General features: G+C 41.2%; 2 protein-coding genes across 2 annotated transcripts in view; one reads left to right on the top strand and one right to left on the bottom strand.

The window, feature by feature from the left end:
- Positions 1 to 19,729, bottom strand: part of LOC111868463 (serine/threonine-protein kinase MRCK beta) — a gene marked incomplete at its 3' end in the record, with an annotated part of 38,750 nt that extends 19,021 nt beyond the window's left edge. Inside the window, exons 1-5 of the mRNA XM_033753085.1 lie at positions 19,637 to 19,729; positions 18,683 to 18,870; positions 6,293 to 6,472; positions 4,947 to 5,218; positions 1,519 to 1,818 (exon numbers count right to left, since the gene is read on the bottom strand). Of these exons, the coding sequence (XP_033608976.1) occupies positions 1,519 to 1,818; positions 4,947 to 5,218; positions 6,293 to 6,472; positions 18,683 to 18,743 (813 nt within the window). The remainder of the gene's footprint in view (positions 1 to 1,518; positions 1,819 to 4,946; positions 5,219 to 6,292; positions 6,473 to 18,682; positions 18,871 to 19,636) is intronic.
- A 612-nt stretch (positions 19,730 to 20,341) lies between these two features.
- On the top strand, positions 20,342 to 23,536 carry LOC111868477 (protein lines). Its single transcript, XM_023859144.2, has 2 exons — positions 20,342 to 20,620; positions 20,750 to 23,536. Exon 2 carries the CDS (start codon positions 20,934 to 20,936, stop codon positions 22,734 to 22,736), a length of 1,803 nt encoding a protein of 600 aa, XP_023714912.1. The 5' UTR covers positions 20,342 to 20,620; positions 20,750 to 20,933; the 3' UTR covers positions 22,737 to 23,536.
- Positions 23,537 to 25,481: the final 1,945 nt, after the last annotated feature.

The raw sequence follows: 25,481 nt of genomic DNA, 5'->3' as shown, positions 1-25,481 counted from the left end.
GCGCATGTTCAATTAATCCATAATGATGCGATGCACAACAGTTTTTGGAATGTTCAGAGTGTCGCCTAACAACCGGACAGTCATTCGATGGTCAGTATTCAACAAATCATGCACACGAGTCACATTTTCATCGGTTTGGCTTGTTGATGGCCATCCAGAGCGGGCGTCATCTTCCACTCCTTCCTGGCCCTCCTTAAACTTCTTCACCCACCTTGTAACTTGCACATATGATAGAGCAGACTCCCTGTAGGCTTGCTTAAGCCGTTCGTGAGTTTCGGCAGCTTTTTTGTTGAGCTTTGTGCAGAACTTGACCGCCCAACGTTGTTTGAAAGTATCTGCCATCGCACGTTGTGACGTGGTCACAAAACACAAGTGCACTAAATCAGCGATACTGATGCCTCCGATGCTCGAGCAGACTGACCTTGGGCGCCCTGTGAAGCTAAAGGCCTCCACCCCCTAACCCAACTGGTTCCAGCGTGCTCCGACCAGTAGGAGCGCGGGAAAGAAATATATTCATGACTTTCGGGACACACCTTGTATTGTACCAGCCCCAGATGATAGGTGACGGTATTTGTGGAGCAATTGGTGGAATGAAGATTAGCAGGGGAAACCGTAGTACTCGGAGAAAACCTACCCCAGCGCCATTTTGTTCACCACAAGTCCCACTTGAGTAGACCTGGGATCAAACCCGGGCCGCCGCAGTGGGAAGCCAGTGACTAACTGCTTGAGCTTTTAAAAAACCTTAGTAAAACAATTCAATCCTGCATTATATTTGTGTTAATAAATGTCAAGTTTTCTAATAATTCAGTCTCCATAACGTGGAGTCATTTCGTAATCAAAACACAATGTGCACCAAATACAAATACAANTGAGCTGTGCCAGTGTTTTCATGGTTTGTTATAAGTGCCTCTGAAGATGGTTCCTTGGAACCGAAACATGTAAGGCAGATGAGATAATTAAGTGATCAAAATATATATTGTTGCACTTGATGGAAAATCTATTGACAATTAGGGATAAGAAAAATTTTTCTCTCAGACCCAGGGGAACATGAAGTTTCACTTTGAGACTGAGGTAAAAAAAGGTGAACGCTATCCCTGTTAACAGGCCATGGAGGCCCACAGGGGTCTGAGATGTCAAGGCTCCCACGTTTTCTAGACAATCGGCTGATGGATGGTGCGGTGACGTCAGCCTTATGTGCCAGCCACCCTTTACCCCCGGGAAGGCTCCTGGTGTTCATTTCTGTTAGAGGGTGAGTTGGCCCCAGGGCCATAGTGCGGCTAGAAGGATGAGGTCAATTGAAAAATCCAACGACCTAATCGGGAATCGAGCCCTCAACCTTCCGGCTTGTAATATAGTGCCCCCTTTGACAATGAGAAATATCTGAAATTTTGCTGAGACAAAGGAGTATCCCATGTGAAAAAGCTTCAGAAAAGCTCTCTTAACATAAATTTGAAGAGCAGACTCATACGAAACAAACATAGTGCACAATCTTACTGGACCACAAGACCTTTCACTCACCCGCAGAATTTCTGGTGAAATATAATCTGGAGTACCGACAGCAACGTTACTTTGCACAGTGCCATCTTCAAACAACTTCAGGCAAGAACCGAAATCTGCTAAACGAATATGTCCATTAGCATCTAAGAGCACATTATCAGGCTTTATATCTCGATGAACGTAGTGTAAGTCATGAATTGAACCAATTGCAAGGACCATCTCAGCAATGTAAAAGCGAGCCATATCTTCAGGCAGACGGTCCTCGAATTTACTAAGCAGTGTCAGAAGATCGCCTCCACAGTAGTAGTCCATCACCAAATACTGCAAAAATGACGCAATGGCATCAGATTCAAGGTTATCACAGTGCCCTTGAAGAGAAATGTCCTTTGCAATGAGATACCATGCAGTCCAGTTTCAGGGAACCATACCACTTCCATCTTCATGGGTGAAAAGTAAGCAAGGCACCTTGCTTGTGGCTTTGTTTGCTTGGTTTACTCTTTGGCCCTGAAGATGAAAGCGTTGGTAAACTTCTACCAACTACATGGTGCCTCATTTGAAAAGAGAGGACCCCTAACTGATATTTCATGCAAAGTGACGATTTCAAAGGTTCAAAAAGATGACTAAATTTCACTAACAAATTTTAATACATTCACTGTCATTATCATCACACGGCAAGTCAAAGTTTATCATGTGCCAGCGTTAATTTCGTCATGTGATGGGCTGATGCCATTACATATTGCACAGGATGTTGCTGAAATATGGAGGAAAGTTATGCATGCTTGATAAAATTGAAACATTTAAAACATACAGCCATTGTCAATTGCCCTATTCAACTGTTCTCTTTCACTTCAGTCTCAAACATGGTCAGTTCAAATCCAGCCTCAAAAAATGACTGACTCAGTAAACAAAATCCCACTAGTGGGATGCAGCAGCAAATGTGTCAATGGAAATAATTAAGTTCACATAAATCAATTGACTCACCCCGCAGCCATTATGTGCAGCTTAAACTTTATCCTTTTCTTCTGTTTAACCTCTGATTATTTAATGGTACTTTCAACACTTCAGATCACACAATATCAATTTTAAAATATGTGCAACTGAAAGCATCATTAAGTAAACCAAGAATAAATTAAATAAAATGAGTAGCTGGGTTTATCCATACACACATGTAACAATAATTCTGATAAACATTAAACACACAGAAATGTTGCGAATAAGAAATTCAATCTCTTCACACATTTGATGGTCAAGCTCCCAGGCAACATCCATCACCCAAATTTTTATCTGAAACGGTGTTTGGAGACTGAACTCTGTCTCTGTCAGGCCCAACTGACACAGCTATTCCTTATATCTAGCTCAAGTAACTGTGCCCAACACAGCAAGCTTTTCAGTTGAGGACATACACAGACTACAGGATCCAAATATTCACTTCAAATAAAAATTAGGATGAGAAATAATGTGCAGAAATTTCATCGTCTCAATACACCAGTGTCACAAATTATATAACAATACCAAAATATGTTTTACTTTCATTTATATATGGTTTAACAACATTGTCAGTAGCTCAAACAATAGTGTGAAATGTTAAAATGATTGGTGAATAATGGATTTCAAGGATGTGGAAGGAGGTAGTCATAATCTAATCTGAGGTTCTTTTCCCATCATCTGTCTGGAAAGACTAAGGAAAACCATGAAAACCTGTCTAACTTCATGGAGCTGAGCCCTTCTTGAGAACCCGCCCATTCTGCAGCTACTCAAGTGCTCCCAAGAGTTTTCTGGAACCTAAAGGGTAGTTACAGTGTTCATAAGAGCCTTCCCCTGGTCACTATCCTAAGCCAGACTGATCCAGTCCATGTCACCCCATCCTACCTATCTAAGATCCATTTTAATATTATCCACCACTTTTTTCTTGGGTCATTCATCCAATGAATCCAACACTGCCTGAAGCCCTTTGTGACATTTCATAATAAGCTTAATTTTTACAGTGTGGAGTTGTCAGGCCAATGCCAAACCTGGAGGACCACCCTTTGTTGGCTATCTGTGACTGCTTATTCAATATATTTGCAGCAACCCTCCATATCTGGAGATCATCTTCTCCATCCACAACCTGCGGACATGCCATGCCATGATGACAAGAGACCAATCTAACATGGATGAAAACCTATCACAACAGTCAATCACTGGAATGATATTTGAACCTAGGATATCCCAAATTTAAAGCGGTTCTATGCAGTCAACAACTGATACCAACATAAATGGTCCATGGGTACTAAGCTTTCCATTGGACTAGCACATGAACCCATCCACAAAAGATGCCATGACAAATGTGAAACTATGCGACCATGCGGTTCTAGCTGCTTCACGATTCTGCTCCCTCAGGCTCCCGCAAAATGCAAGGCTGCTGACTTGTCTGCGGATGGTCAAGGTGCAGGGGTCACTTAATGTCCACCCTTTTCACCTAACCTAATAAAGCTCTGAGACTCTCAGCCTATCAAGCATTTACAAAACAGAATTATGATCAGGCACAACATAAATCACCTAGCAGACTGGTCTAGCGATAATGCCCTAGACTTCTATTCAGAATTCAGAAGGTCCTTGGTTCAAACCTTGGCCAGGCACCAGCTATCATGCGGGAGGGTTTATGTGGCTTTCCTCAATTCCACCAGGTGAATGCCAGGATGTCATCATTACACCACAACCAATCTTTATAAATCCTTTCCAATTCAGCAATCATCCTACCACTTGATGTCATATGAGGGAGAGTCAGTAAATAGGTCACAAATGGAAGTAAAATAGCTGTAATGGATGTAATAGGTTTTCTATGTGTATCACTAGATATCATCACAGTCCAGCTTCATGTCGGTCTATGCTGCAGACGAGCATGCACATGTTCAGAGGCTGGTTTCAGTAGCCAGAATGGCGACCGTCCTTGAGTGTATTACCAAAGAGCAGTGATTTGTTGTGAGTCTTTTGTGAGCAAAAGTACTCAATGCAAAGCATATTCATCAAGAAATATTTCTTGTTTACAGTGGGAAGTATTTGTCACATAAAGTGGTTCACAACTGTGTCCAGAAATTCTCTTAAGGAAATTCAAAAGTTGCACATGATGGCCGACCAGGTCGGAAGTGGCTGAAACAACAGTCAAAAAAGCTTCTGTGCTACCAATGGGACAAAAGCATCAATGTTGGTGGAAAATACGACTAGAAATAAATGTTTCTTCCAGGTTTGAATATCGTATGTTTTACATTTTATATCCATTTGTGACCTGACCTATTTACTGACTCTCCCTCAGTCTAGATACTGACATCATTAAATTATCCACAAAAGAAGAAAAAAATAAAAACATAATATAAAATTTGAAAGCAGACAGACATGCCTAGTGCACATAACTTCAACAGCCATAACAACGTACTACATAAACAAAGAAAACTAAGAATAAAAAATCCTACCAAATTGTTGTCATCCTGAAAGGCATAATGAAGATTGGTGATCCAACGACGATCGCCATATACTAAGACATCACGCTCTTCCTGAAAGCATGCTGTCTCAGCTCGTTTCAGCATTTCCCACTTGTTAAGAATCTTCATTGCAAACACTTTGTCCGAACCTTTCATTTTCACTACACACACCTCCCCAAATGCTCCTCGTCCAATCACCTTCACTATCTCAAAGTCATCACGTGTGAGACGTAAGTTTTTTAAAGTCGTTGCAACAGGTTTCACTGTGAAAACAGAAAGAAAATAACAATTTGAGTGACAGTCACTTCTTTCAGTTCAACTAAATCACCACCTTAACAATGCAACCCTTTCATGGCAACAATACAGACTTCTGTAACAGGGTGTGTCACACCTCTTTCTGCCAGTTGTCAGACTTCAACATTTTCAGAATCTCTTCCGGGGTACATACGAACGAGACAACTAGAGCAGTACAGAATGCCTCAGAATAATGTTACCACATTTTTTTGTCTTCACCCTTTTACTTAGAGCACAATACAGCAGAAAATCACACAACAGCAAGTGAGTATAGCATTTTCACCTTTACTGACTACACAACGATATATGGCATTGGAATCAGAATTTCCAACAAACTACCACCTTGTCTCAGAAGTCTTACGAATGAAAAGGCACAATATGAAGTAGTACTAAAATAATGCTTACACAGACACTAACTGCAGTGTCAATGAATTCCTATTGTTTAAAATTCACTGATAATTCAAAATGTTTGTATAAACAGCATAAGTTGAAATTACTGAGATGAGTTCGCGTGTGGATCTATCGGAAGCATCGGAATACCTTACATGAACCCTCTGAGTCTCTGATATTGTGTGAAAGTTTGTGTGAAACTGCACTGTACTCTGGAACCTTGCCACACCATGCCCGGCAACATAATGCAGTGTAATGTAATGTGAGTTCTTTGTAACTGGCTCCAAAACCTTCATGTGGGTGTTTCAGATGTGTACGAAATGCCTGACCTTAAATGTGTTAATCCCTCATTACTGTTTATTAGAAGAATTCTGTTTCTATGACATTTTCAGGTGGTTTACATGCTAAGAAAATCAAATGAACAAGAAAGATATGTAAATTATGTTGTAAAGACATCCCTGCAAGAGGCCATGAGGGCCCATATGGTTGTAAGATGTCAAGGCTCCCACATCTTCTAGACAATTGGCACACAGATGGTGGTGAGGTCAGCCATCGAGGATTGGATTTCATTGAAATGATCAGAAGTTGTTTCAAATTTGTTCTCGACAATGAACATGTGAATCACACTTACGAATTCACGAGCCACATCTTACCAAATTCGATGAAGTCGGATACTGTCTTTTCTCTTCGCAGCGAAGAGTTGCAGCACTCCTCATAGAGCACGAGCAGGACATCCAGGAGAGTTTCAACACTGAAGCTCTGTCCATGTCCCTGGATAGGTCCACCCAGGAACAGGGCTTCTAGCTGGCGCAATCGCTGTTCTCCTGTCAGATCTAGTACAGAGAACGGTAGAACATAACACAGAATCATGAAAAGTACAATAAACAGCTTTATTCAATGGCTGTTAGCAAAAACCATCAACACAAATGTTCAGTTTTATACACATTCTTACACACAGTGCTCTGTGAACAGCTGCACATCATGTGATACTGTTACAAATATGAACTACTGAGACAACGAGATATATCAAAAGTAAAATTGTACCCGTGTTTGCTCAGTTAAGCATCACACGATGAAGACATGATGATGCACAGAGGTACAGGTCAACAAATGGCACGAGATGGAAAGGAGTGTTCAGATTCAGTCTGGCTCTTTAACCCCAGGGATTGAGCCCCCAGTACTCAATGGACAGGTTGTATTGATTTTTAACAAATTTAAGCAGGGTTAATCAATGATGGAAGCATAATGATATAAAATTACTCTCGATACTTCATGTTTTGTAAATAATTATTTTAATATCTGAGCATTTTTACTTGAATAGCTTATGAAGTGACCAAGTCAGGTTGCTAAGAGTTCCAATCAGCACAATTTCAAACATCATTACATTGAAACTTACTGAACCAACAAGCACTGCACAGCTTTCTCATACTAACACTGTAAAATGATTCTATACAGATCACACATGACATACATATGGAACAATAACAGATACTATGGATGTCATAAGGACAGGAAGGAAACACAGACATTTGATTACCTTGGAAAAATATCACGTTTATAGAATCAGACGGAATAACCCGCATATGAACGATACATACACTGACACATACAACTCCATGGTTCCTATCTTACATGAACTTTACAACAGACAGAAGCACAGACACCAACAGAAAACATATATAAGCTGGAACAATCACACTGAACACCCATACAAGGGAGAACTAGTGAGAAAATACACATGTAGGAGGCACATAAACACATAAGAAAATAATGTAAATACACACAAAAATAGTGAATTCATAAAGTAATGATATATCTCTGCACTGACAATAAACATATACTATACAATACAGAAACATGGACACCGCAAAAGGAAAATAAAGTGAAATGGAGAGGGTTTTATTCTCAAAGAAACATATTTTAGTGTGAACAACTGCCTGAAGATGGTCAAGTGAGGCTGAAACATATAGCAACTGGTGCAATTTTAATGTTATTTTAAATTAAAGACAGACTGTGAACAGTCTTATGTTGCGTTACAGATGGAGCTTGACGAGTGAGTGCTATACAGATCTCTGAGAATGGATGGTAAGAAAGATGATGTTATCCATTATCTGAAGCATACCTAGTGTACGCAATGAAGTTTTCTTGGGTCCCACCCATTAAGGGTATTGACTCCAATCCTATCATCACAGTTGACATGACGAACCTTGTGGTTGCACATTGTACTAACAGCCCCAGAATACAATGCTGGCAATCCCAGGGTGTGCCACTGAGAGAATGGTGTACACAAGTTTGCATGTGAGACAGGGAATATGTGGAACAGGAAGCTGCAGTATAACTTCACAGAAAGAAAAATGTTTGAGATAAAAATGAAAGAATAAACAAGAAACGGCAGAAGAAGAGGGCAATAACAAAGGCAAGCAGAATGTTCCTTATTGATGCCTTGGGTCTGACATCAAAATACACCGCTTGTCACCCTCCGTCCAAATGGTAGCAACTGGCAACACTGTTGTGCAATGCCAATTGTGGCTCCTTGATTGTTGTTGATGGCTTCATCCTGTTGCTCACTGCCACCCATACTCAGCTGCCACAGTGAGACAAATCAGGCAGCAGCCAAGAACACATTTTTGCATGTTTCTACACTTTACAGAGGTTCTTATAAGAAACATCACACACTATACATGAACTATTATTCTATTTCTGTTTGCTCTTCTCCCCTCCCCTTCCTTGTCTTGTCATGAAGCTGGGCCAATAAATGACCTGTTCTGGCTTTGGTGGTAAGTGCATTCAGTTACTTCAAGCTACTGTCAAAACCTCTAACTGTACAGCAACATGACAGGATAAGGTACAGGCCCATAGGGTTGTGAGACATCAAGGCTCCCACATTCTGTAGACAATTGGCTCACAGATGGCAGTGAGGTTGTCAGCCTTACATGCTGGCAGTCTGTCCTTTACCCCAGGAAGGTTCCTGGTACACTTTTCTGTTAGAGGCTGAGCTGACACCAGGGTCAGTGCGGCTGGAAGGGTTAGGTCAATTGTAAAATCCATCTCATTGGGAACTGAACTCACAACCTTGCAGCTTGCAGCATAGTGTCGCCCTTCATGACAGGGTATCTGGTGAATGATGAACTGGAAAAGGTTTGGATGGAGGTCATATGCTGGCATTCAAACCAAGCTACACCAACACACTCAGTTCTGGCTTCGGGATAGTGCCCTTGTCATCCAGGTCTCCATCTTGCAATGGATCTGGGTGTCCCAAGTCTTTCCTACATGACCTAATTAGTTCTGTTTACATGCGCTAATATCTTTCCAATTGGATCCACTTCAGGTTCCAATATATCTCTGTTCCTTCTCGGGTCCATTAAGCCGTACTCTGCTGTCTCTCTCTTCAATTTCGTATATGTTGTTTCTAGTCTCCTCATATCCCTTTGTTCTAATGTCAAGATTTCAAAAACATACAGAAATGATGGAACAGACAAAACATTAAATAATTTCCATCAAGCCTGCCTTTTAACAAAATTTGGTTTCATGACTCTATTGTCATTATTCTGATTTGACCTTCATGTAAAGTAGGAAGTTGTTACACACTTACTGCATGGAAACTAAGACTCATGACTGGGATCACAACAGCCTGCCATTTGTCTCTATCCTGAACCAGATGAAACTAGTCTGCAACATTCCAGCCTACATATTAAAGATTCATTTTAATAACATCCTCCCATCTAAGCCTAGGTCTTCCATGTTTCCCTATCAAAATTTTGTACAGGCACTCCTCGATTTATGTGGCAGATGTGTTCCAAAAGAGTCAGAGAGGGTGAAATCACATGAGAACATAGTTTCCCCATAAGAATCAATGGAAATGCATAAGATCCGCAAGAAACCATAAGAGAAATTATTTAGACTGTCTTGTACAATATAACAAAATACTTAGAAATATTTATGTCATTTCAGTACAAATAAGTTCTCTTTAAAATAACTTACTTTGAAAATATAACACTACTCACTGCCAAGAAATGGTAAGGAATACAATCCCTGAAATGTGCAGAGACTACCTGTACCACCAAGTCACAATCACTTGCCCAATCGTCCTAACACAAACATTCTGTCACTCTCTCATACATTAACAAACACATGAAAAATATGTATTTTAAACATTGTTAAATAGATTTATATGACAAAAACAGTTTTGATTAAGTTAACAATAAAATGGTAAAGCTGTCCCTGTGCTGAATTAATTAAGCGCTATACCATGAAGACATATAGGGGAGTGGATGTACAGGTCCACGTTTTCTTGACCTCGGCACTACTTGGAGGTGAGCGATCAGCTTCAGCTGTTTTACCCCTGAGGGAAGAGCCTCCAGTACCAACTGGATAGGAGGCTGAGTGGGCCCCAGAGCTGGTCTGGATGACACAGAAAAAATTCTTGACCCTACCAGGACTCAAACTCTGACCCCTTGATCATCCAGCTTGTAGCAGTCACTATACTGACTGCCCTATCCCAGCTCCAAGTTAATAAGAGAAGAATAATTCCCGTCAGAATGCCTTAACAGATGTGCAAAATTTCCCCTTCACCTCTTGCAGCCCTCTACCACTATCCACACATCACTGTAGTCCAGCTTCTTCATGTCTCTCCCAACTGGTCAGCAAGTAGCACTAATAAAATGTAATTTAACACATTAAGATGAAGTCTTTTTTTTTCAGATTTGCATATATCAAAGAATACCTGTATTCACTACACTTCACTCCTCTCCCATGCATTCTACATATTCTGGCAATCTGACCTTCCTTAATTTTACCATTATAACAAAATTTCTCAATGAGTGCAAATTATGAAGCTCCTCATTATGTAACTGTCTCCAACCTCCTATTATTTCATTCCTCTTACACTCAAAACATTCCCCTAAGCACCCTGTTCTCAAACAGCCTTAATCAATGTTTTTCCCTTAATGTAAGAGATGCAGCCCGGGTTTGATCCCGGGGTAACTGTGATGTTTTAATGTCACATGTTACAGGTGGTAATGACGCCGTCCTCGGTGAGGTTGGCCAAACCACGGCCGTGTCTTGGTGGGGATACATCATCGACCAGGCATGCGTTGGGACACCTCCTCGTGGTCCCACTGGATGGCTATGAGACCGGAGCCTCCCACGTGGCGGCATAATGACTCTTGGGTATCACTATGGTGTACCCGGGATGAATGCTGGAGAGCACTCCTATAGGGGTAGCTTCGGCTATTTGAGTTGTATCCCTAGGTTCGAAATAAGGTGCCACAAATCTTAGGGCTCAACACTCTAAAACGGTTTGACCAACCCATGTGGAGGGGTAGGAATGGGGAAGCTCATAAGCTAACCCCATGGGTGACTTTCTCATGTAGGTTGCCCTGGTTGCAATCTCACGACTAACTGGTGTTAGTCATATGGGATACCCCTCTCCCCCCGAACAGGCACTCTTGGTCCTGGAGGCTTGTGGGGTTTTCATTTACTACAGGACCAAACCACCTAAGCCAAGGTGTGAGGCATCATGCTGGGGGGGCTGCGTGGCACTGGGATGGTAATTAGCCAGTGTCTTGAACGATCCTCTCGGGGCACCAGGCGGCACTACGTTATACGTATGCCTTCCACCAGTATGGGGCACTGTGGGTGGCGACCTTTAAATCCCCAAAACTAGTGGGACCAAAATGAAAGGAACCAAAAAAAAAAACGGTCATAAGGACCTTAAACTGAAGAGGGACCCCCATCCAAGGGGATCCCTATGAGAAATGCTTCAGCAGGGGGCTGGAAANCGTGGCGGCATAATGACTCTTGGGTATCACTATGGTGTACCCGGGATGAATGCTGGAGAGCACTCCTATAGGGGTAGCTTCGGCTATTTGAGTTGTATCCCTAGGTTCGAAATAAGGTGCCACAAATCTTAGGGCTCAACACTCTAAAACGGTTTGACCAACCCATGTGGAGGGGTAGGAATGGGGAAGCTCATAAGCTAACCCCATGGGTGACTTTCTCATGTAGGTTGCCCTGGTTGCAATCTCACGACTAACTGGTGTTAGTCATATGGGATACCCCTCTCCCCCCGAACAGGCACTCTTGGTCCTGGAGGCTTGTGGGGTTTTCATTTACTACAGGACCAAACCACCTAAGCCAAGATGTGAGGCATCATGCTGGGGGGGCTGCGTGGCACTGGGATGGTAATTAGCCAGTGTCTTGAACGATCCTCTCGGGGCACCAGGCGGCACTACGTTATACGTATGCCTTCCACCAGTATGGGGCACTGTGGGTGGCGACCTTTAAATCCCCAAAACTAGTGGGACCAAAATGAAAGGAACCAAAAAAAAACGGTCATAAGGTCCTTAAACTGAACAGGGACCCCCATCCAAGGGGATCCCTATGAGAAATGCTTCAGTAGGGGGCTGGAAACTCTGGTGAACCATTGAGGGACGCAGGTGGAGCCAGCGAACCTGCTGTTGAATTTTCAGCCAAAGGCAGGGACGAACCAGTGGTTCGGAACCTACCTGAGGTAAAACCAAAAACTCTATTGCGAGTCAGTAGTACTGACATACCACTACAGGGGGCTGGTACCTCTAGCACACCTGCAGTAGGAGAAGGATTGGGACACCTAGTCTCTGGAGTAGGTGGACTCCGTCTAGCGAAAAAAGACTCGTCTGGATGTGGTGGATGGTGGGACTACTTACAGGACACTGTCACCTTAAAGGACACTTCTTCAAACTAGGACTAAGTGATATCCCACTTGAGAGAAGTGTCAATAAGAAAATGAAACAGCCACACATGTCCCGTGTGACTATAAGGTCTTACCTTATTTAAGATTGTCACTTGGGTCAATATTTTATGGAACCAAGTGACTATTTCGACGTCCCCACGCACAAAATCCTACGCTTCATTCAAAGTGCAGGATTGTTGAGGGGATAATCAAAAGGGAAGCACAATAGATCACTGTAGGTCGCGGTGCAAGGGCCGAGAAGACCCACCCCTTATACATTAATTAATCCATTCATTCATTCATTCAATGTGAGAGACCAAATTCCACACCCATACAAAATTAAAACTGTATAATAGATTGGGTGCACATGGTACCATAGTTGGTTGAGGCAATATGGTACAAGCTGGAAGGTCACGGGTTCAAGTCCCAATGAGATGGATGTTTTTTCATTTCACCTAATCCTTTCAGCAGCAATATGGTCCTAGGGTTGACTCAGCCTCTAACAGAAATGAATACCAGGAATCTTCCTGGGGGTAAAGGGCAGCCAGCATGTAAGGCTGACAACCTCACCACCATCTGTGAGCCAATTGTCAAGAGAAAATGCGGGAGCCTCAACGTCTCACAACCCTATGGGCCTTCACAGCCTGTTACAGGGATAGCTTTACCTTCTTTTTGTATGATAACAGATTTATGCAGATCAAAATTAAAAGCCTTTCCTAAACACCTTCCATAAAAGTGTTATAAAAATCCAATAAGTAGTTTAGGAGACGAAAAGTGCAGATGGCTGTAAACATGATATCCATATCATATTTTTATTTTACATGTTGAATGCAAAGACTGACAAAATCAGGGAAAGCTTCTACAGCTGGTGCACTATATTTGTTGACAACACAGTGGTAATGTTCGAAAGTTACATGTGTCACCTGTTAATACATATAAAAAGATATTTATATACCCTTCCTATCCCATTTACGCTTTCTTCATATGCAGGAGATATTCGTGAATATTTAAAGGCTTATGCTTTCTTCATATGCCGTTAACATTTTAAAAACAACTTACATAAAATCTATTAGGTATGCATGTGAAATGTTTGTCATCGCAGTTTCCTTTAAGTTTGCTTGCTATTTAACAATGGTATCAGCATCTACACATGTAGTGTCAATGATAGGATTAAAGAATCAGGAGCAGGTATGGAATGAGAAGTGGTAGGAGAAACTGAAGAACTCAGAGAAAATCCGCCCCAGTGCACACTTTGTCCTCCACAAGTCTCACATGACATGACCTGGAATCAAACCCAGCTGCCATAGTGGGGAGGCAGCAACTAACTGTCTGAGCAATGGCACAGCCTCAAAGGACACAAATGTTAAATTACACTGATAAAACTAGTATGGACTTGTTACCAGGTTTCAACAAAATCTGCTGTTTTGATCAGCTTCATAACATGCTTACAGACAGAAACAGTAAAGTGAATAACAGTCCCACAAGTTACTGAAAAACAAATAAATCAAAGTAAAATTAGATGTCCTTATGGTACTACTTCCTTCCTGTGGCTCTGAAAAAGATGTTTCCTTGCTCACTGTTTGTTATCAGGCCTCACAGAGGTCCAACTTCTCTCCCCCGTCCCATGGGACGAAGTGACCCCATTTCTTGCACTCTGCCTCTATAACTCAACCGGTCCCCCCCCCTCACGTTTGCTTCAAACCCAAAATTGAAGCAACATGTTCCTCTGAAAACTTAGTATCCACTGACATGACTACACGAGGGTCAAAGGGGTAGTATGTGGCCATGAGGGTGCGTATCTTGCTGGGGGATGTGCGCCACTTCCAATGCATGCACGTCTACATCGTGACCCCTGGTAAAGGTAAAGCTATCCCTGTAAGCAGCCATGGAGACAGATAGGGTTGTCAGATGTCAAGGCTCCCACATTTTCCCTAGACAATTGGCTCACAGATGGTTGTGCGGTCATCAGCCTTATGTGCTGGCAGGCCACCCTTTACCCATGAAGATTCCTGGTACTCATTTTTGTTAGAGGATGAGTCACCCACAAGGCCATGGAGGGGCTGGAAGTATTAAGTCAACTGAAATATCCAATGACCTCCTCAGGAAACAAACTTGTGATCTTCCAGCATTTAGCACAATGCCTCACCCAACTACACTAACACGTGCACCCTTGTGACCCCTGAGCAATGTCTTTTATGGCTAAGTAATGCAAGGGCAAAAATAAAGTTCCTGGCACCTCCAAATTGGGACCAACCAGCTAAGGAGACAACCCTGACAGAAAACACTGGCACTCCGTGATTGCTAGGGGTTTGGCTCACAACTCCACCCTGGGGAAAATATGTTGTTAAGAAAACTGTAGAAGCAACATCAGGCCTGACTATTATATGTACAAGACCAACTGAAGCTTCTGAAAAAGTCCTGGGTCCACACAGGACTGTCAAGCCAATGGTGATTACGATGGCAAGACTACACAGAGCAACAATCCAGATGATCACATCTGAACAATCACTACTGCAACGTCAAAACCTGTAGTTTTAGTATGAGTTGTGAAACTAGCTAATGATTGGTCAAAGCTATGCCATGGTTCAAAGACACTTACAGGATATCCACCACAGCAACCTGGACTTGATCCCAGGTTATGTGGGATTTATGATGAACAAAGTGGCCACTGGGCAGGTTTTCTCAAAGTACTTTGGTTTCCCCTGCCAATTCTCATTCCACCAACTGCTCCACATTCATTAATCAACCTACCATCCGACACTGCATGGTCTTGATATTGATATACTCATTCAATAACTTAAAAAAAATACACTAACACCTCACTAATTCAGACTAATTTGGGGTTACCCCTTTTCCAAATTAGTTAAAGTCTGAATTATGGAAATGCTACTGAAAATATGTTCAGGGAAGTTATATGATATATGGACTTCATGTGTCTTTTTAGGCAATACAACTTTATTTTTAAACTCCAGGCTGTGCCATAGCTCAAGCGGTTAGTCGCTGGCTTCCCACATCGGCAGCCCAGGTTCAATCCCGGGTCTGGTCAAATGAAATTTGTGGTGGACAAAGTGGCACTGGGGTGGGTTTTCTCAGAGTACTTCAGTTTCCCCTGCCAATCTTCATTCCACCAAATTCTCCATCATCATAATCATCCGGGGCAGGCTACAATAGGCCAATCAGTGGCCTCTGTGCCGAGTGGACCCAGTTGGACTCAACCCCCCACTAAGCGAATTAAAAGAATTATTTTTAAACATATCAGATATCATGAAATAAATTTTATGCCCTAAAATGTATAAAAGTAAGTTCTGACAAGTCTTAAAAACAATTTAGGCAGCCTACATACTTTATATTATTGAGACTGTGTTTAAAAAATGAACTTATTTTGGTTTGGGTTCCTCTTATGTACTGTTCTTTTATTATAGCTTGCTGATCATGGCAATGTCATGATCAAGGTTGCAATGTGGCAGAAAAGAAACAGCTGTCCAAATTTTAATGAATTCCAAATTAGTGAGGTTTCACTGCACTTGGCCAAGTCCAATGATAAGTCAAATGTTTCATTAATACATAACTTACCTCATTCATTTAACCTTTTAAAGCCTAAAGGCGACATATGGAGTCACAAAAATAAAGTCAAGGGGACGAATGACGACATATGTCGTCGCGCAGTCCACGCGTGCGTCCGGCTTTATAAAATCTAATTTTAAGTTATAAATTCTTGTTCTACTTACATGATTTTTGGACACCAGCTTTATAAGTTGTCTGTCTTCCCACCTGCATCATCTAACGGAATGTTGCCTTCTTGTGGAATTCTTGGAAACATCCGGAAATGCAGAGTCCAACGTCGCACTTCACGCACTTTGTCCGGACGGTTCTTCATTTCCCACGCGAAAAGCACACACGACACCTCAATTGCGAAGTAGAGGAAGTCGGCCAGTGATGTGGTTTGGCCTCCTCTAATCGAGATATCTCCGATGAAACGGCAGGGGTTCAACCCCTGGGCCATTGGGTGCGAGGTGGACCCCTTCCAGCATGTTCCACACAAGAGCGAGACAAAATTCTCTGTGTGACAACAGGATGTAACTGTTCAGATCCAGGAGATGGAAAAATAGTTTATTTGTCCATTTCCAGGTTCGACGACAGATGCTATAACTGTTTGCCACAGTTTGCCCACAGCTCCACCTGAATAATTATTCACACTCCTCTTGCCATGCTGATGTGGTGGTCCCCAGGTTGCCGACCAAGATGATGGTTCTTCGTCGGAATCAACCACCAGTGATGTGGTTTGGCCTCCTCTAATCGAGATATCTCCGCTGAAACAGCAGGGGTTCGACGCCTGGGCCGCTGGAAGCGAGGTGGACCCCTTCCAGCATGTTCCGCACAAGAGCGAGATGAAATTCTCTGTGTGACAACAGGATGTAACTGTTCAGATCCAGGAGATGGAAAAATAGTTTATTTGTCCATTTCCAGGTTCGACGACAGATGCTATAACTGTTTGCCACAGTTTGCCCACAGCTCCACCTGAATAATTATTCACACTCCTCTTGCCATGCTGGTGTGGTGGTCCCCAGGTTGCCGACCAAGATGATGGTTCTTCGTCGAAATCAATTTCTGATTCACTTTCCTCAACGCCACTCTCAGAATTGTCGGTACAACAATCTGATTCGGAGTCATTTATGAGCTGAAACATGTCCCAGTCTTCCAAACGAGACCACGCAATGGTTGGGTCACAACTTTGCAGAATGCTAAGCTTTGACACTGCTTGGCTGTGGTATCAGGACGCTAACCTTGAAAGTTCTTATAACTAACAGCAGCAGAGTAAGAACAGAGAACTCGTTGTGTAGCTATAAGCGATAAAAAACAATCAGGGTTCTTATGAACGAATAGATACTCGCAGACACCTCTGCATACCGAAAGAACGTACGTGTATATACACTGACACACGCAGGCCTAAGCCCCGGCTAGCACATCTGCTGTGTTGCCACTTCAGCAGCATTCATACTTGCAAGAACTGTATGAATTCTTGTAGACATATGACAAATTGAGGAATATTTAAGTTGGAATCAGTATAAAAATTTTTACACATTTTATAAAGTCTGTAAATTACAATACCTGATTCTATATTCTTTCTAGAAAAAAGCAGCGTTTATTTGGTTCGTTTATCACAAAAATTGTAGAAATCACAGCAATTTTAGTAAATGATTACAGTTTTTATTGCTTTATAATTGCTGGTATTTAAATTAAATCCGTCCCGCAGCCATTACCGGAATTTAAAGGGCCGTCTCTTAAAGGTTAATGATGTTTATAACAGCTGAGAACAAATGCAAGTGAAGAATGAATGGCAGTGAATAACAGACTGGAATGATGTGGTTGTAACCGCTCATTACCTACCGTCATAAATTTCAGAAACTTATATTTCTTACTTCTTACCACTTCTGTACTAAATGTAACTTATGCCCAGTTTTGAATTAACTGTTCTAAGAATTTGCAGTGAGGAATGTACAGATACACACTACTAGAAGGTTCTTTAATAGTCGGCGTGGTATGTGAATGACTACTCATCCCACTGCCAGTCTGATAAATGAAACTTCCAGAATGTTCTCAATTAAAAGACAATGAGAAGGCTTCGGGAATAATCTGGAAAGAGAAGGTTCTGGATGTTACATCATCTCAAAGTATTTAAAGGGATTAATCCCCAGATGACGGACAATGGCCAATCAGTTGGGCAGTCAGTGAGTGAACATGTATATTCAGTAAGACACACAGGCTGGGGGATTGACGTACCTCATTCACAATACAGTAATGTAGTGTTGTGAATATTAAAGCCGTGTACGTTGTGTGCCAAAGTGCAACTGTGATTGTAAGTGACTAAGTGTCTGCTGCTTCTAACCATGAAGTACTGTCAATAAAGGAAGTGTAACACTGTATCAACACTAAGTGTGGTCCAGAGACTTCTTCGCCAAGAAAACCTCTTTCATTGAAGCAAGGTCTGTTAAGCCCTGAAAAGAATCTCATAGCTCGAACCCAGGACATTATCCCTTTCTCCCAAGGCACCTCGACAAGGTTCCCAGACCACATAACATCCATACCAATCACAAAGGGCAGCCAAGAACTCTCACAAGTAACATTCACGCGTGACATTTACAAGATGCCTGTAAAAGAACTATTACATGGTTGTTGCCTAATATGAGATGCTAAACCACGATTATTCTTCACTGGACTGTGAAGAATCATACAAGACTTTAGTCAGGACAGCTGGTCTCTGTTTCAAGATTTGGCCTGGAAGACTAAACAGTTTAATGCCACCTACTTGATTATGACATTAGGTTCTTACCTTGTGAAATGACCAGCCCAGAGTCCTGCTGTGCTGCTGATTTTGCTGCTGTTTCAGACATTGGAGGGCATTACAACACTGCATATGGCCGATCAATACCACTTGTAAAATTGTGTGTGGTAAAAGGCCAAAGGCTCAAAAAATGCAGAAAACTAACAAAAACCAGGCTCATTTTTTTCGTTCGAAATCTGCAAAACAAATTATGGAGTTGCAATTATATTCTGCATCTATGAATGGAAAGACACCTACTTTTGGTAATGACAACTGTCATTATGTATAAATACATAAAGCATTACAATTCCAAAATGCTGTATTCAAATTATGGCTTCTTATTACAAAGACACTTTGGCTAGCTGAGATTGATTTTTAAATAATGTCAATGAAAATTATTTTCATACAAAAGGAATAGAACGAAATGCGCATTTTGACAAATAAACGACAAAATTCCGGTTAGAATTTCTAACTGCAAGGACAATACTTTCATACAGAATTAGATCATTGAACCCTAACATAATAGTCTTTGTAGTTTCATTATAGTAACAGCAGTGATTTAAATAAATAATCAACAACAGTTCTATTATGCAACTAGCAAAACCCCACTATCGAATGAAACTTCTCTAGATCTCAATCTGGGGGTTTTATAAGATCCTAATGAATTCCCAATGTACTCCAAACCCAAAAATCGTCACACAACGTATATACGTCCATCATTAATCGTAATTTATATTCCAAATTTTTATACTGATATATGCACAATAAAAGCTTCATTTCACTGCCCATTATGCATGTACTCATATTTACTTTATCATTTTCTGCAATCATTGCTTTTATTTAGCTAACCTATCCAATAGCCTTTAAATAGGCTACAGCGAACACAATTACCAACTGACTACGCCTTCCTCCAACAGGACACATATGTTTACAACACAAAATTTAAATATTAACTGCCCATACCGATCAAATAATCGTATTGTTGCTCAAGCTACTTTATCTCAACAAAACATTCCCCCTGACCCCCTGGCCACACATTAAAATATGGCTGCCACACCTAGCTGACACAGGAATTCTGGGAGTGTGAGAATTAGAGCCTACAAACAATATTGCCAGATTGGCTTCAAAATTATATTGGAATGTACATATGTCATTCTTAAATCACAATATAATCCAAGCTGCTGGAGAGAAACATATATACGTTAACACAATTATTCAATTAACTTTATAAAGACGCAGCTGTCTGCTGACGAAGTGTTTAAATCCAAAGCGTGTTCTGAAAATTAACCTTTCCAAGCTTTATTCTGCATTAGATTAAGCATACCTAATTAAAACATATCTAAAATTACATATAGACGACGTTATACACAAACATCAGAAGTCAATCAATAAATACACATTAATTCTCTTGGCTGTCAATTCCTCACACACTTAATTGGGCCAGGAAACTGTACATTTGGCAACCCTGATTTCCTTACTCGCTACCCGGATACCAAAATTACTGCTGAATCAAAATAGAGGAAATGTACTAATAAATATAATGGTACTGGTGGATTCACAAAATACTTTCTTCACTTGTTTAATAAATTCTGAGTTCTTTCTATGACATAGTATTTTATGGATTCTATGGTAAGTTACTTTACTAACCTTCGTAATGTTAAAGTTAGCTTTATTTTGATGACAGCGTCATATTGTTCATGATGGTGAGGCTGTGTGGTTGGAATAGAAGTTTTAAAATTATTCGTGTTTGTTGATGAAAACTGTGTTCCAATAAACCATATTTCAAGGTGAAAATATTTTTTTTGCGCGCAGTCAGCAGTGCTAATTTTGAGGCGGAGAGTGCCGCACAGAGAGCGTACGTGAAGAAGATTAAGTTCAAATCTGGCCAGCGAAGTCTACCCGCCCTGTTTTTCGTTCAACGAAAGCCAAGTAGGCCCATGGCCCTGGGTAAATTAATTGCATTTTATTAAGAATATTAATATTCTCACCATGTACAAATATTTTACGTACAGCAGTATGGCATAATTTATCAGAATCTAAACGCGTTTCTAATGGTTTTGTTTTTTCTAATTTCAGTATCAAAGAAAGACCATTACAGACAAGACTACTGGTTTTGGAGTAAGTGTTACAGAAGTGTTCCATGGGTTTAAGAGGAGCGTACATGGAACTCCTGCTGTGGTGTGAGCCGTTATTTCTTCACTCATCAAGGAACTTAACATGACCAATATTTTGGCCCATATCTGTCAGTAAAGTAGTGTTCATGGTACTTAAAAGTCGCAGAACTGTACCACTGGTACCAGTCATGGATGAACCAGTTAAGAAGAAGCAGAAAGTAAGCGAGGACGGGGTCGATGTAGGTGGTGGAGGGGATGAGGTGGACCGGGAACTGTTGGTTATACAACAACATATGTTGAATCAGTGTTTGTGTCCTGTATCAGAAAGTAGCTTACGGAAGCCTTTTCAAAGTGTGAGACTGGTGTCAGATGGTCAGGGAGACTATCATGTACCAACCCTTTCAGAATGGAGTCGCGATCGCATTTTGCTCTTTGTCAGCACACTTCAACTTTTGTGTGAAGTAGCCATCAAACAGAAGGCTAAGCGATCGATGTGTACACGTATCGGTGAAATCTGTGACGCACTTGTGAGAAATGAGTATGGCCTCATTGAACAACTAATAGAATTCTCGTCCCATTCTGATCCATTTATTTGTTTCACAGCAAGTCGAGCACTGTCAGCGTTTCTGATAGTGTCAAAGTCACACGTTAATCGCAGCTGGTTAGAGAGTTTGACAGAAAATGCCCTTGTAACTACTCATGCACAAAAAATCTCGTTTTCTTTGGAAGTCATAAAACACGTTGTAGAATGGAAAGATTTAGATACACATCCATTGGAAGACAGTAGTGACGACAGGCCACCTGTCACATGCGTTGTTGTTAATGTGTCAGAACCTGAAAGTCTGGATACAAGCCAAGTGAAGTGTCTTTGTATCAAAGCACTTGAAGCACAGTGGCCAGCAATTGTTAAGAAGTTTAATGGCATGATCGGTAGTTATTCAAGTGAACATGAATCAACTATTGTGACTTTTTTAGGCCTATGGGAGGCAATAATCTCTGTAAAAGCAAACCTCTCAGTTGTTGATACAAAGCCATTTTACGCACACCTCGACAGGTTTGTAGCACTCCTTAATCCTGCTGTTCCTCCTGGTATCTGGAAACACTTGTTGGGATTGTTTAATGAAGTGCTGTGTTATGGCAGTACTTTAGCGTTGCAAGACGTGTTGGCAGAAGAACCTTGTGCTTTAGCTCATTTGGTGGTGCGTAGCGTGAAGGACTGGCATCTCCTGGATACACTTCCATACAGGGGTGGTAGCGGCAGGTTTGGGGGTGGTGCAGGAGATGGAGATCGTCCCCTTCTCCAGAAGATGGCGTTGCTCGTTTTGAAGAGCGTTGCGGTGACAGTGAAGGAGACTCGGTGTGACAGTTCCAGTGACAGCTCCCTGGGGTCAGAAGCAGATGATGTAGATGCTGATATGGCCATGATCGAACGTAGCATTCGCGAGGTACTCCGTCAGCTAGACAACTGTGTTAAAACCTTGTTGCCTTTCCATCCTGAAACTCCTCTGGCACAGTGGGTGGTCCAGCTATTTGCTGATCAGGATGATGCTCTAATTGAAGGAATGGTTTGCTGTTTAGATGTAGCTGTAGGATTATTCTACCGTAACTCAGCTCAGCTTGATCTCAGGCACACGTTAAGCCCAGCTGCGACTTTTGTACACTTCCTAAGGGCTGTCTCTCATGATCCAGATGTCTTGTTAGACCTCCTTGTTTCCAATGAGACATGCTTTCTTCTGTACCTGTTGCGGTTGCTGAAATTTGTCCGTCGAAATTGGGTGGAGTTTGTGGCTTGCTGCAGTCGTGAATTGGACAGCACTATGTCTGTGTTAATAAGGTTGCGCCTTGCTATAGATAGACTCGTCTCGAAGGCGCTGTTTCCATACAATATCAACCCAGTTCTCAGGTTACTGGAGAAGTGTGAGCAAATGTATGAGGTTAATGACAGTTAAATTTAAGAAACATTTAAAAGTGTATGAAGCATTTGAGAGCAAATGTTGAAGATGCATCCCTTGATGAATATTCATGATTATGTAGCATGTATCTTTTTTTTTACTTCCTGTTGGAGATGATATGTATGATTATTTATATGAATCACTTGCTGATATTACAGTAACATAGGATAAGTTATGTTGAAAACTGCCAACACATTGATATTTTATACCAGTCTTGTTTTAAGCACTGTAGATAATGTCGTACTGTATATTTGGTATTTAATATTTATGATTCAGCAACAATTATTTTAGATTTTATTGTAACTCAACATTTTTCAGTAATAGTTCAGAACACTCTGTGCCTGATAGTTACCCTTTCTGCTGTACAAACTCCCTTTATAGATATGTTATATTTTTTATGGTACTTAACAGGTGATTCAAGTAATTTAAATCTTTACTGCCATGTCGTACGCCATGTTAGTGATGCCATCCTTGTAAGTTTATTTGTAAAAACAAACCCAACAGCATAATTTTATGCAGGAAAATTCTGAGGTTATGCTTTAGGTCTTGTTTTACAAATGAACTTGCAAGGTTGGCACCACTAACATGGCAGACAACATGGTGGTAATTTGGAAAGCTCCTTGGATCATCTGCTAATATGTAAGTACCTTTTTAATACCTACCAAAGCCATGACAGTTATTGCCAGATTTTTCCTGTACACAAACATTCCAAAATAACAAGACTTGAAAATGTTGTGCAGTTATGAGTTGTATATAATCTTCTGTCAGAACAAATATAATATTGTTTTTTATTCTTTGACATTCTTTTCAGAATATTTGAAATAATGGAAAAATATATATCTGTCAGCATTTTATAAGTAACTTAACGGTACTCTGTGCACTTCTTTTAATTTCTCCATCTTTCAGCTGATAAATTTGTAATTAACTAATTTGAGTGCTTCTTCACAGAAAAACTGGGTTTTCTGGACTTTTCCCATCGTCTGGAATTCTAGGTAATAGAGGATACGTTTCAGAAACTGGATCTGTTTCTGTCTTCAGGTGAGAATGGAAGACACCTACTCAGTAGGGCCCCTTAGAAAGAGCTAATCTCAATCACAGTGCAGATCCAGTTTCTGAAACGTCATGTCCTCTATTACCTAGAATTCTGGATGATGGAAAAAGTCCCAAAACCCAGTAATTCTGTGTCAGAACCCTTTAGAACCCCCCAGCGTGCTTCTTCTCTGGCTAAAATGAAAACTTAAGGTGAGCCTTTGAAGTATGTATATGCTTCGTGTGAAATCTGAGATTCTCACTCCAATAAGTATGAAGAGCACTTTCTTTTGGGATGTGGCTCCTTGTAGTCTGCTACAGGTTTACAATGTTCTGGACAATATACTTATTCCATCATCAAAGTCAAAAGAGTATTCCAAGCCTCAAGATGGAGTTAGAATATGCTCATGAAACTTCTGTAAACCTGTATCAGACCACATGGCATTGTATCCCAGAAGATAATATGCTGCCACATTCAGCAACACCACTCTCACATGTTCACTCTTAGCCCTAATCCTTGCTATCTGGTGCTATCATAGACTGTTCTTCCCATGCATTTTACTCATATGCCCTGAAGATGGAAGAAGCAGATGCCTTCGAAACATTGATATCTGCCTACCAAACTACCCACAATATCGAAGTCTTTATATGCAAATGTAACCCCCCCCCTGAACAAAACAGAATTTATATCTAGTGTTTAGTCGGGTGGTAATGACTGACAGACCACTGGAACTAAGCATGTGGGATTTTTAATTTGGAGAGAGTATAAGGACATGTGCCAGTCTGATGCCAAGCATTACTTGAGTTACAAATGTGGGGCAGGTCATATCTCTGATGCTATATCAGGCAATTTAATGTAGTTAGAACCTGTAAAGGCAAAAGGTAAAATTACCCGTGCTTATTGTGCACCGCCTCATGAAGACTTATGGGAGAATGCAGGTATAGTTCCATCATTCTTGACTTTGGCACTAGATAGAGGTGCATGGTTAGCTTTATGCCTCAGCTGCTTTGCCCTACTCCACCCAGTACCCATTCAACAGGAGGCTGGGTGGGCTCCAGAGCTGTTCTACATGCTATGAGGAAGAGAAAAATCTCTTGCCCTTACTGGGAATTGAACCCCAGCTGTGCAGCACATAGCCTGTCACTATACCAACTGAGCTATCCTGGCTGGTGAGTCAGAATACATGACAGAAATTGTGAACATGAATGGCCATTTAAGCACCATGTTATGGAGACGTATGGAAGATTGTTCATGTCCACAAATTTGTTCTTGACACCAGGTGGAGGAGAGTTAGCTTGATGCCCTGGGGAGGTGCCCCTGGTACCAGTTGGATAGGAGGCTGAGTGGGGCCTGTCTGAACACTGTGGAAAAGTGTAATATCTGTGACCCTACCAGGAATCAAATCCAAGTCTTCCTGTCTATAAGCAGTCACGTACAAACTCAGCCATCTTAGCTCCACTAAGTGGATCACTGAATTGTACAATTTTATACCGAATACATTGAAAAACTGGCAAGTTGACATGAGATCTTTGTAGAGCATCTTGTTCCCATTGCTATCACAAAAATGCATGGACCACCAAACACAAAAATTACAGGCAAGTGAAAAGACAGTAAACATGTAGTTAGATTTTTGTTTTGTTAAACTGACATAGTTTGGAATTTTCCATCACATTTAAACAAACACACCACTTTGGAAGTTGGCTTCTGCCCCT

This window comes from Cryptotermes secundus, unplaced genomic scaffold (genome assembly GCF_002891405.2).
Source record: "Cryptotermes secundus unplaced genomic scaffold, Csec_1.0 scaffold264, whole genome shotgun sequence".
In the NCBI taxonomy this organism is placed as follows: Eukaryota; Metazoa; Arthropoda; class Insecta; order Blattodea; family Kalotermitidae; genus Cryptotermes; species Cryptotermes secundus.
This window is presented reverse-complemented; position numbering and strand designations above follow the sequence as displayed.